Here is a 13,493-nt window from a genome sequence, read left to right as displayed (position 1 = left end):
TTGTTACTTGTATGGCTTCCTGTACTGAATGTGGATGTGATGTTGATGTGTACACTGTGCTAATGACTTGCTGCTTCCTATTGCTCTAATGGCTTCTTGAGAAAACTTATTTGTTGCTCTACCTGTCTTTATGGTGTCTTATTGACTTCTCTCTGTAAATTTATCCTGTACTAATGCCTTGCTGTTTCCTGTTGCTCTGGTCTCAAAACATCTTGCCCAAGGACTACAGCTGAAAATTAGCCGGCTGGCTAACACTGGCACATTTACAGAAATGTTAAAGGGCAACTATTATATAGCATTTTCAGGTTAATACTTGTATTTTGTGTTTGTACTAGAAAATGTTTACATGCCTTAAATGTAAAAAAAAAAAAATAAACTTTATTTTTCTCATACTGCCCATAGCTGCTGCACCTGTATAAGCCCCCCTCCTGACAAAGCCCAGTCTGCTCTGATTGGCCAGAGTGTTTCCTGGAATCTGCGCTTCACTCCACAGCCTACGCTGTTGTTTCACTAGTAGCAGCTGGAGCTACTGCAACGGAGTATATAGCAGGACTTTGCACTGTGAAAAATCACCAAAAAAGGCTTCTAAACCAAATACACAAGTCCCAGCAGTAATGTGACCTGAAATTGGGGAGAAATGACCAGCGTGTGGCGTAAGCATGCAGCTACTTAATACACTGAACAAAATTATAAACACAACACTTTTGTTTTTGCCCCCATTTTCCATGAGCTGAACTCAAAGATCTAAGACTTTTTCAATGTACACAAAAGGCCTATTTCTCTCAAATATTGCTCACAAGTCTCTCTCTCTCTCTCTCTCTCTCTCTCTCTCTCTCTCTCTCTCTCTCTCTCTCTCACTCTTATCAGCCTGCATTAAAATACAACAGGTGCATATTGCTGTTCATTTAAGTACTGTTATTATTTAAAGTATGAAGACTACTGCTGTTCATATTGTTGTTAGAAGTTTGATGAATATATTACGGCAGTTGTTGAGATAATTAGAAAAGGCTGATAAAGTTTCCAAATGTATTTAAAATGAAGTCTGTTACTAAGGGTAATATATAAAGTGATGTACTCCAAACTGAATGTCAGAATGGGAAAGAAAGGTGATCTAAGCAACTTTGAGCGTGGCATGGTTGTTGGTGCCAGACGGGCTGGTTTGAGTATTTTTCAATCTGCTCAGTTACTGGGATTTTCATGCACAACCATTTCTAGGGTTTACAAAGAATGGTCTGAAAAAGGAAAAACATCCAGTATGCGGCAGTCCTGTGGGCGAAAACGCCTTGTTGATGCTAGAGGTCAGAGGAGAATGGGCCGACTAATTCCAGCTGATAGAAGATCAACTTTGACTCAAATAACCACTCGTTTCAACCAAGGTATGCAGCCAAGCATTTGTGAAGCCACAACACACACAACCTTGAGGTGGATGGGATACACCAGCAGAAGACCCCACCGGGTACCACTCATCTCCACTAAAAATAGGAAAATGAGGCTACAATTTGCACAAGCTCACTAAAATTGGACCTTTCAAGACTGGAAAAATGTTGCCTGGTCTGATGAGTCTCGATTTCTGTTGAGACATTCAGATGGTAGAGTCAGAATTTGGCGTAAACAGAATGAGAACATGGATCCGTCATGCCTTGTTACCACTGGGCAGGCTGGTGGTGGTGGTGTAATGGTGTGGGGGATGTTTTCTTGGCACGCTTTAGGTCCCTTAGTACCAATTGGGCATCGTTTAAATGCCACAGCCTACCTGAGCATTGTTTCTGACCATGTCCATCCCTTTATGACCACCATGTACCCATCCTTTGATGGCTACTTCCAGCAGGATAATGCACCATGTCACAAAGCTCAAATCATTTCAAATTGGTTTCTTGAACATGACAATGAGTTTACCGTACTAAAATGGCGCCCACAGTCACCAGATATCAACCCAATAGAACATCTTTGGGATGTGGTGGAACGGGAGCAAATCATGTTCCGCTATGAACGTGCACACACATATTGTTTGTATCACGGTCGGTCAGTGAAGGCGCAGTCGCAGTGGTAGCGGTAGCGGTAGCTGTCGTTGCCGGTAACTTACTCGTATGACAGAGTGCACGGACCGAAGCTTTGTGGCTAGCATCTAATGACTAGCAAGCACTTTCTTACCGCTGCTGCCATACAGTATCTTCCCGGCACCCGGCTCCATCAATTTGAGGCAAAGTGCTAAACAGCTTCCCGTCTCCACCCTTTTCCTCTTGTCCTCTATTCGTGCCCAGCGCCATTTGTTTTTAACTACTTTCTCAACTAAAGCTGTATCTACATGCTCCAAGTTTGATAACTCCATTTTTTTTAGCCGCGTTACCACGGAGACCACACCGGCACCGCACTGTCGCATTTCGGCAAAGACCCGCCATGCTTTGTATCTGATTGGCTAGAACTCGTTTCATTGGTAGGTGGAAGTTCGATGATTGGTTAAATCCAGCACTTGCGCTCCCTTCTGGCACGCGCACCTGTTCGCAGTTCACTGAATCCTACCCCCCCCAAACATTTTCTCATCGAATCTACACGATTCATTCACGATTCAGCCTTGTATTTTGGTTTCAAAACGGCGAATTTCGCCGAAAGGTGAGTGATTTTCATGTATGTATTAGGGCCTGAGCGCCGACAGCGGCGAAGGCCCTATTGGAACTGAAGGAATTATTATTAGGGCCCGAGCGCCGACAGCGGCGAAGGCCCTATTGAAACTGAAAGAATTATTATTAGGGCCTGAGTGCCGACAGCAGCGAAGGCCCTATTGGAACTGAAGGAATTATTATTAGGGCCCGAGCGCCGACAGCGGCGAAGGCCCTATTGAAACTGAAAGAATTATTATTAGGGCCCGAGCGCCGACAGCGGCGAAGGCCCTATTGAAAGCGAAGGAATTTTATTATTTTTCCAGCAAATGAATTGCCTTTTTGAGGGGCTTAACATATTCAAAAACTCACCAAAATTGGCGGTCGCAGCAAGCCTGGTGAAAATGTACGTATTTTAAGGGTTTCGGGAACGGGCGCACACAAATGGCTCGCTAGCGCCCCCAAAGTTAAAGAAATTGAGCCCCTGCAGTACATTTAACGTAGCCTCACGAAACTTGGTACACATATGTAGCATGTCAAGACGTACAAAAAAGCTCATTGGAGCCATACCCTAAACCCAACAGGAAGTCCGCCATTTTGAATTGAAAGTTCGAAATTAGTGCGATTTTGGCCATTTCCGCATCTCGTACTTTAACGAACTCCTCCTAGAGATTTCATCCGATCAACTTCAAATTTGGTCTGTGCCATCTTAAGACGTTAAAGATGAAAAGTTATCAAAAGAAAAACTTTTCATCATAGAGCATGGCCGTGGCGGGGCGGCCATTTTGTGCGTTTCGCCATCGAAACAGGAAGTTGGTGTAATTTGACTGTACATTGCCCAATTGGCTCGAAACTTTTCATGACTCATAAGACTAACTCTGAGGACATTTACCGGACAAAATTGACTCAAAGTAATAGCGCCCCCTAGTGGCAACAGGAAGTAGGCCTTAAAGTCAAGGTGCTATACTTTAACGAACTCCTCCTAGAGATTTCATCCGATGGACTTCAAATTTGGTCTGTACCATCTCAACACCTTAAAGATGAAAAGTTATTAAAAAAAAAACTTTTCGTCAAACGGTGTGGGCGTGGCGTGGCATGGCGGCCATTTTGAGTGTTTAGCATATATAAGAAAGTGGCCGTTTCTAGAGTGTACATTGTCATATCTGCTTGAAAGTTCACACAATCAACAAGAGTCCAGGCCTGAGGACATATACAGGCCAATATTGACTTTTGGTCATAGCGCCCCCCGCTGGCAACAGGAAATCAGCCTTATATGACAAACATCATTCGATTTACATTAAACTTATGTGTGGTCTACATGTGATACTGAGCCGCCCCCTATACTTTAACCACGCCACTTACTCAGGCCACGCCCCCTTTCATAACATTTGAAACGTTTAAGGTAGAGTCTTGTGTGAGGTGTCATTGAACTCAGCAGAGTTCCTTCTTCATTGGTGGTTTGGACCGCCCCCCTATGCTTAAGCCTTGCCCCCTTTCTAGGGGTGCACGATATCGATATATCACAATGTGATATTGCGATATCGATAATAAATATTGCGATATCGATAATGAATATTGCGATATCGATATTAATTTCGATATTTTTAAACATATGTAAAATGACCAAAGTTATGGGAAAACGCATCAAAATAGATTTATAACAAATAAAAGTTTTCTTACAACGCAAGGTTTATTTCAACTGACAGTCATATTGGACTGGTCCAACATGTGTCTACAGAACAGGACATGTTTTACTGCTTGGACAGTATAAAATAAATAAAGAGCATGTCTATAGAACAGGACATGTTGTACTGGTTGTATATACACGACTACAGTATAAAAAACAACGCAATGCACATCTGTTGGCTTAAAACTCAAGTATTTCCAAGCTACCGAGGAGGAGGCATTACCCTAGTCACATTAGCTACAAGAGACAGCTACCATTCATTTTCAATGGGAGTGGCCGTTTGGCCACGAGCGACTGCCAACCAGAGTGAAGGCAACCTTCACAGTGGACAAATGCAACTCTTTTCTCTCACTTTTTCAATCCAAAATCTACACCATTCATAGGCGGCGATACCGTGCAATTAAACATTGCAGTTGGTGCTAAGTGGAGAGTCTGTAGTAGTGTGATTGGTTATGTCGGTGGCATTGATTCTTAATTTCCCACGAAGCACCCACGGAGGAAAACAAATCGGCGCCTATGACGCCATTTGCAACAACCTGACCACCTCCCCTGCTCCTTCAACCACCACACCTGCCTCCCCCCTCCACCCTCTCGGTCACTCTCTCATTTCTCTCTGCTGTCTCCTGCGGTCAGGGGGGTTAAGAAGTTTGTTTATTGTAGAGAATTCTTAAAGGTAGTCTGTATATGCGTGGAGGTGAACTGTTGACCGCTACGTTTCCAATGGCGACGTACCGCAGGTGTCGCGGCTCGCGCCTCTCGATATTTCGCGACGTTTGCCTCCCCGCCGCCCGGCTTCGGGTTCCGCTTTCGCACGCTCCCCCGGGGCGTTGGGGGCGACTGGCGTGGGTGGCTTGGGCCCCGTCATAACTGCTTGCAGTTCTAGTTTTTATTTTTCTTCTCCGCCTAAAACTCTGACTACAGCCTAAATCGTACATGGTGGGGGGTTGGCATTTTCAGGAATGGTCCCAAACACCGCAAAGTGTTGAAAATTGACCCACTTCCACCACTAGGTGGCGCTATAGCAGAAAAAACGCATTTGGCCCTATAACTCCCACACCGTACATCGTATATTCAAAAACCATACATCCACGCGTTCCCTGGATCCAACTGAATCACGTGATGTAGGCCACGCCCATTTCCGCCTAAACTTTTATGCGTGAAAAATCGCGATTTATCAAAAACCTACTTTTTCGAACTCCTCCTAGACCGTGCGACCGATCGGCACGAAATTTGGCACGTAGCATCTCCAGATGGGCCGGACAAAAAGTTAATAACAATAATTTTGATAGGATAAAAATTGCGCATGTTACGCACAAACAAATTTGTGTAGCTAACTATGAAAACACCAACTTTGCCATATCTCGGCCAAAATAAATTCCATCAACGCCAAACTTTAGATTCTTGTTTAGCATGATACTCCGAAGGTCACCCACCCGTTTAACAAAAATTGGCCACTAGGGGGCGCTACAAGTACAAAAAGTTTATATCTCATGAACAGCTAATCTGATTTTTACAAAATTTGATGGGTACCATCTAGGGCCACTCCTGAGGCCAACCCTAGAGTGGGGTACTGAGGGGTCAAAGTGGGCGTGGCCTATGGGACCCACGTCTACATTTACTACTTACACTAACGTGAACAACTTTACATTTACAGGGTAGATAGACAATGGGTGATGGACCACACCTACCAAAAATTACACATGTGGACCACTAGGTGGCGCTATAATGGTTTTTTGCCTTTAACGCCCACATTACACATCGCACATTAGAAATCCTTACATCCCCGTGTTCCTTGAATCAAGCTGAATCACATGATATAGGCCATGCCCATTTTTGCTTAAAATCTTTTTCGCAATATCGCGCAACGCTCAAAACCAACTTTTTCGAACTCGTCCTAGGCCGTGCGACGGATCAGCTCGAAACCTGCTAGGTAGCATCTCCAGATGGACCTGACCAAAAGTTACTCAAGGAATTTTGCTACGTTAAAGTATGCACATTTGACGACCAAACAAATTTTCATAGCTAGCTACCACACACGTATCATAACATATCTCGGCCAAATTAAATGTTATCAGCAAATAACTTGAGGTCTTTGTTCAACATCACACTTCGATGCTCTGTACCAAATTTGGCAATGATCAGCCTTTAGGGGGCGCTATAAGCAACGTTTATTTGTTTTGGCAAATACCTCAATGCATTTAAATGGGAAATTTGCAATTGCAATATTTCTGCCACAGTACATGCATTCAACACGAAACTTGTGGTGTGCTCGTTCGGCATGCCACTCTGAGGCTCTCTACCAAATTTGGCGAAGATCGGCCATTAGGGGGCGCAATAATCAACGTAGACGAGTTTTGGCCCTTTTACTCAATGTTAATGGGATATTTGCAATGGAAATGTACCACAGACCTTGCAGCTCACACTTCTCAATATTTACTGATGTTTGCCTCTTACCGTTACTTTTGCGTGCTCCTTTGGTTTTTTACATTAAACAAACTTCTTAACCCACCTGACAAAGTTTCTACAACCTTCACAGTGGACAAATGCAACTCTTTTCTCTTACTTTTTCAATCCAAAATCAACACCATTCATAGGCGGCGATACCGTGCAATTAAACATTGCAGTTGGTGCTAAGTGGAGCGTCTGTCATAGTTTGATTGGTTATGTCGGTGGCATTGATGCTTAATTTCCCACGAAGCACCCACGGAGGAAAACCTAAATCGGCGCCTATGACGCCATTTGCAACAACTTGACCACCTCCCCTGCTCCTTCAACCACCACACCTGCCTCCCCCCTCCACCCTCTCGGTCACTCTCTCATTTCTCTCTGCTGTACCCTGCGGTGAGGGGGGTTAAGAAGTTTGTTTATTGTAGAGAATTCTTAAAGGTAGTCCGTATAAGCGTGGAGGTGAACTGTTGACCGTTACGTTTCCAACGGCGACGTACCGTAGGCGTCGCGGCTCGCGCCTCTCGATATTTCGTGACGTTTGCCTACCCCCCTCCACCCTCTCGGTCACTCTCTCATTTCTCTCTGCTGTACCCTGCGGTGAGGGGGGTTAAGAAGTTTGTTTATTGTAGAGAATTCTTAAAGGTAGTCCGTATAAGCATGGAGGTGAACTGTTGACCGCTACGTTTGCAACGGCGACGTACCGCAGACGTTGCATCTTGCGTCTCTCGTCTCTCGATATTTATCGACGTTTGCCTCCCCGCTGCCAGGCTTCGGGTTCCGCTTTCGCGCGCTCCCCGGGTCGTCGGTGGCGACTGGCGTGGGTGGCTTGGGCCCCGTCATAACTGCTTGCAGTTCTAGTTGCATTTTGTGTCTGTTAAGAGGCCCAAAGGCACTCTTTAGAAAATGCCCACGCAACTAACATTTTAGCTAACTGGGAGCTCTGGCCATTAGCTGCAGCAACTCCAATTTGATAGCACTGATTTTGGTTGTTTTTTTTCCTATCGACAGTACTCGGAGACATCTAGCAATCAAATTCAGGTAAAAATCGGACGGAATTCTCCTTTAAGTAGTCTAAAAATGAAACAGTTAATTGGATTTTTCATTTGGGTTTTCACCTTTTGATGTTAAACATTATCCTAGGAATGCACAAATACAGCAACACGTTATCACACTCATCTCGTAAAATATGGACACTTGGTCAAGGGCCTTTGTCGTTCTTATTGACGCTAAAAGTCTCCTTTAGCTTGGTCGGGACTATTGCTGTCCCTTTAGCGCTATAAGTAAAAGCGCTTGGTCGGGACTATTGCCGTCCCTTTTGACGCAGTTTTGTTAAGGAAAAGGTCATGGGTGGGCTTACGGTTCCATGACACGCGGGAACTACGGGACGGTTGGGTTTAGGAAAGGGTCGTGGGTGGGCGTACGGTTCCGTTACACGCGGGAAGAACGGGACGGTTGGGTTTAGGAAAGGGTCGTGGGTGGGCGTACGGTTCTGTGACACGCGGGAGTAAAGAAAAAAATGACTATAGCAAGCATGACAAGTGGGACGCGAACCCCGCTCTCCTGGGTGAAAGTCCTGTGTTTGACCCATCCCCCAACCAACCTCCTTACGCAGAAATTCGCCCTTTCATACTACTCGCTAAATCCTATCTAACTGCTGCTCTCCCCGGTGCGTTACACAAACACGCTGAAAGACGCCTTTTTCGTCGCATCAGACGCTGACAGCCAAACGTCCTTATTTTACGAGTTCGGAATGAGAGCGGGTTGAATACCGATACCAGTATCGGGTCCGATACTGTGCTCATCTACTCAAATTAATAAAACTACTCCGATACTGCACCCGATACCACTTCATGCATTACTGCTTGTGACGCTAGTTAGCCTAACACTACACTTGGCAGCAGGTAACGTTAACCTACCATTGGCTATAAGCTTGCTTAAACACGGTTAAAAATCTCAAAGCTAAACAGTCTGAAGTGTGGCTGTATTTTACTCGTAAGGGTTCAAACACTGGGAGTCCCGTTCCGGGATGTGCAAAAGTCTGTAGCGAAAGATGTTGTAACGAATTCCAAAAGTCGAATATAATTCGAATAGTAAAAAAATAAATAGTATTCGAATGCTGAAATTACTATTCGAATGTGATTTTTTTATAAATATGTTGGCTAACGTTAGCTAATCTCCCTCTTCTCGCCTTGGCCTACCCGCATGTGAAATTAAATGCTTTTGGAATGTCTGATAAACAATAAGTTAGCGGGAGTGAGAAACTTTTTGCTGAGTTTGGGCACTTTTCAGTTTGGAGTCGCCACGTTACAGAGACTTTGCGGGCGGCCCGCACATTATCACGGCAAGTTCATTTTTATACATCACACCATGTGCATGAAAACCAGCAGACATAACCTTTTTGTGCGTACTCAACGTACATGAGGCCCCTGGTCTTTTAAACACATCCAGTGCAAATATATTTATTAGAGCTGTCAGTCTCTATAATACCATTTGAATTTCATTTGTTTGTTTTTTTTATATTCGAATAATATTCGAATATTTAATGCTCATATGCAGCCTGTTATAAATATGTACTTCACTCAGGCTTATTCATTGTCAATGCCACTATAAGCATGTGGTTGTTGTTACACGTTCTGTCCACTGGAGGGACTTCCAACATCAGCCTGGCCTTGAAGGGGATCTACGTCATGGCGCATTGCATTTCTGGCACGCCGCTCTCCGTTTACATTATTTTCCATCACGCACACAGCGACAAACACAAATCAACAGAGAACTCTGTAATGAAACATTATCTAAAAAGTGTATTGATAATTGATATTGTTGTAAAGGCTAACGTTGCTCGGTTAGCACAATGGCATCATGTTAGAAAGCACAGCCGAAACGATTTGTCATAAACTAAGTAACAATAGTGTTAGCCACTAGAGCCCGAACGATAAAGGATTTTTAAGGCCGATTCAAATATTTGGGGATTTAAAAATCCGATATTCCGATATATTGGCCGATATATAGCCTATGTTAAAAACAATAATCCAGAAACGCGTAACAAAACAAACAGATTTCCCTAACATTAGTTATTTGTAGTTATTTATGAGTCCTCACTAAAATAATATGATAATGCAGTTTAAAAACAAACTTGTTTGTTTTATTGTCACAACAGAACAGAGGAACATCAAAATATATTAAAGTGCTGATAAATAAAATGTATAAAAATACAAACTTAAGATATGAAACATAAAGAGTTAAACACAAGTGTTGCCAACAGGGACGTTGTAGAGTGCCCTCTGGTGGACAATCTATGCAACACCAACACTCATAACATGGTTGAAGGGTGTTTCGTCCGTTTTTATTTTATTTTTTAAATATTCATTTATCGGCCATTATAAATGCCACTACCGATAGTTTGGAAAATGCCTAATATCGGCCGATAATATCAGCCCACCGATATATCGGTCGGGCTCTATTAGCCACGATGCTAACGGCATTGATAACTAAGCCAAACGGTGCTGTCACTACTATTTTAGTGATTTAAAAGTAACCTGTTTCTTGCAGATTGTCACATTACTGAGAATACAGCTGTTAGAAGGTAATATATAAAGTCGAAGCTAACTCTGACAGCTGTAGGGCAGCTAACATTTACTTTAGCTGTCTCCATGAAGCTCCCAGCTAAGCTCCTATAACTCTCGACGCAGTTAGGAAACCAGAACGAGCTAATTATTGATAACATAAGCATTCTGGCTCAGTGGATGTCGATTTTAAATTCACGTAAAAACTATTTTTCATCCTTCTTCCGATTTCCAGCTACAGCCTGTCACTCCCCCCTGTACTAATGTTACTCGGTATGTAACGTTAGCTCACAATGCCTTGTTTCTCACTCCCGTAATTTATTGTTCATCAGACGTGACATAAGAAGAGGGAGATTAGCTCCCGTTAGCCAACCTATTTATAAAAAACACACAATTGAATAGTAATTTCAGCATTCGAATAAATAGTATTACTTTTTTTACTATTCGAATTATATTAGACTTTCGGAATTCGTTTCAACAGCCCTAATATTTATAGTGCACAATCATAACATAAATAATCATAAGTTATCTCGGGACACTTTACAGATAAAGCAGGTCAAGACCACACTATAATTTACAGAGACCCAACAATTCCCCCCAAGCATTTGGTGCAATAGTCGCGAGAAAAAACTTCCTTTTAACAGGCAGAAACCTCAGGCTGACCCTTGGTGGGTGGCCTTCTGCCTCGACCGGTTGGAGAGAGAGAGAGAGAGAGAGAGAGAGAGAGAGAGAGAGAGAGAGAGAGAAAGAAAGAGAGAGGGAAATACAGAAATATAACTCATAATAATTATCCAGTTAGTATTTCGAGTAGCTTATAGTAGACTACTATAGACATTACTGAGGAGCATTACTTTTTTTTTTTTTTAATCAACACAAGTGGTTAGTAATAGTTAAAAATGTTTAAATATCAGACGTCGATAAAGACTGAGGCGGTGACACATTTTTTCAAACACCGTAACGTTACTCTTTAGCTCGTTACTTCATGTCTAAGCCCAACTAACGTTATATTTCTCTATGGGAGGCTGAAATTAACGTTTGGAGTCAACGTTAGTGCAAGACAGCAAAAGCTGTTCGGTTAGCTGTTATTTATTTGGTTTGGGGTTTGATTTAGCGGTTGCTGACCTGCCTTTAGCCAGTTATTTGCTGTTCTTCGTTTTTTAGGTATTTCTTTGTTAATGAAGCGATCAATGGGCTGGTTAGCATGCTAGCATTAACTAGCCAGAAGAACAGATAACTGAGGCTAAAGTAAGGGAGCTAAGCATTGGAAGTTCATAAAAAGATGGTCACATACCTCAGATCCAACCATGTAAAAGTCCCCATCTGGTTCTAATTGAAATTTAACTGGTTTCTGGCCAAAGGTTTTACTAAGAGCCAGTTGCATCTTTATGCAATCGCTAACTAGCTATTATTAACCAGCGTTCTCTTCTTCAGATGTGTTTGGGACCTACAATAAAGATGGGAAATCAGGGTTTCCTCACGAACGCTGCATTGGCCTTTTCAAAGCCTCTTACTCTTCGTTTCATGGCAGATGAACTGTTTCCAAAGCCCATTACTGCCCCCTACTGATCTAAAGTGAAATAAGATTGAACTCATCTTTATCTGTAAAGTACCGGCATCAGACGGGAGGCTCCAGTGCTGCAACCATACGCGACTCATCTCATTGGGGATATTACTCAAATGCTCTTGTAAATATTATATATATATATATATATATATATATATATATATATATATATATATATATATATATATATATATATATTTTTTTTTTTTTTATATATTTGGTTGACCCCCCCTTGGCAGTAATAACCTCAACCAGGCGCTTCCTGTAGCTGTGGATCAGACCTGCACATCGTTGAGGAGGAATTTTAGCCCAGTCTTCCTGGCAGACCTGCTTTAGCTCTGTCATATTCTTTGGACATCTCATATGTATGGCCCTATTCAAGTCAATCCATAGCATCTCTATTGGGTTGAGGTCTGGGCTCTGACTAGGCGGATTTTGTTTTTCTGAAGCCATTCTGTTGTGGACTTGCCCTGGTGTCTTGGGTCGTTGTCCTTTTTAATCACCCACCTTCTACAGTTTCAGCTGATGTACAGACATTCTCACATTATACTGAAGAATTGTCTGATATACTTGGGAATTCATCTTCCCCTCAATGATTCCAAGCTGGCCAGGCCCTGATGCAACAAAGCAGGCCCAAATCATGATGTTTCCTCCACCATACTTTACGGTTGGGATGATGTTTTCACGATATGCCACGCTCTTTCTACGCCAGGTGTAGTGCTGTGTGTTTTTTCCAGATAGTTCAATCTTAGTTTCATCAGTCCACAAAACATTTTGCCAATACCGCTGTGGAGTGTCAATGTGCTTTTTTGCAAACTTCAGGCGTGTAGCAATGTTCTTTTTAGTAAGCAGTGGCTTCCTTCGTGGTGTCCTGCTTGTTAAATGTTTTACGTATTGTAGACTAACGAACAGAAATGTTAGCCAGTTCCAATGATGCCTTCAAATCTTTGGCTGTCATTCGGGATTTTTTCTTGACCTCATTGATGAGTCTTCATTGTGCTCTTGTCATTTTTGACTGGGCGCCCACTTCTTGGTAGAGTACCAACAGTCCCAAAGTGTCTCAATTTGTAGATTGTTTGCCTAACTGTAGACTGGTGAATTTCTAAAGTCTTTGAAATAACTTTTTAACCCTTGCCAGCTTTATGTAAATCAACAATTCTTCATCGTAAATCTTCTGAAAGCTCTTTTTGGCAAGGCATGGCTCACATAAGCGTGTTCTTCTTGTGCAGCGCAAACTCCAAAAGTTTGAGGGGTTTTTAATCAGTCAAAGTAACTGTAGTCCACACCTCCAAACTCATTATCTTAACGAGACTCCAGGTGTGCTAAAACCTGACTCCAATTAGCTTTTTTGAGGTCATTAACTCAAGGGTTTACATACTTTTTCCACAAGAACTATTATGTTTTTTTGAGTTGTTCTCAATAAAGACATGAAAGATAAAAAAAAGAAAAATTGTGTTATTATTTTAGACATATATGTGTCCAGAGCATGAAGTTAACTTTTTTGACCACCAGCCACTGTGGCAGGTGAATGTTTAAATCCACCTGCCACAGGGACTTTTTACCAGCCAGTTTTTTTTTTGCGTCATAAAGGTGAAAAACAGGAATTGCTGTGACTCTATGATCCTATCCTGTCC

The 13,493-nt window shown here is 42.6% G+C and overlaps 1 protein-coding gene across 2 annotated transcripts in view; it reads right to left on the bottom strand.

Annotated features, from left to right (window-relative positions):
• The window catches only part of LOC116041366 (SWI/SNF-related matrix-associated actin-dependent regulator of chromatin subfamily B member 1-like), a 58,325-nt gene extending 46,508 nt beyond the window's left edge, over positions 1-11,817 (bottom strand). For both annotated transcript variants that reach the window (XM_031287247.2, XM_031287248.2), the window contains exon 1: positions 11,587-11,817. In XM_031287247.2, coding sequence (XP_031143107.1) covers positions 11,587-11,676 — 90 coding nt within the window. In that variant the 5' untranslated portion in view covers positions 11,677-11,817. The remainder of the gene's footprint in view (positions 1-11,586) is intronic.
• Between the last annotated feature and the right edge of the window lie 1,676 nt (positions 11,818-13,493).

Source organism: Sander lucioperca, chromosome 14, assembly GCF_008315115.2.
Source record: "Sander lucioperca isolate FBNREF2018 chromosome 14, SLUC_FBN_1.2, whole genome shotgun sequence".
NCBI lineage: Eukaryota > Metazoa > Chordata > Actinopteri > Perciformes > Percidae > Sander > Sander lucioperca.
This window is presented reverse-complemented; position numbering and strand designations above follow the sequence as displayed.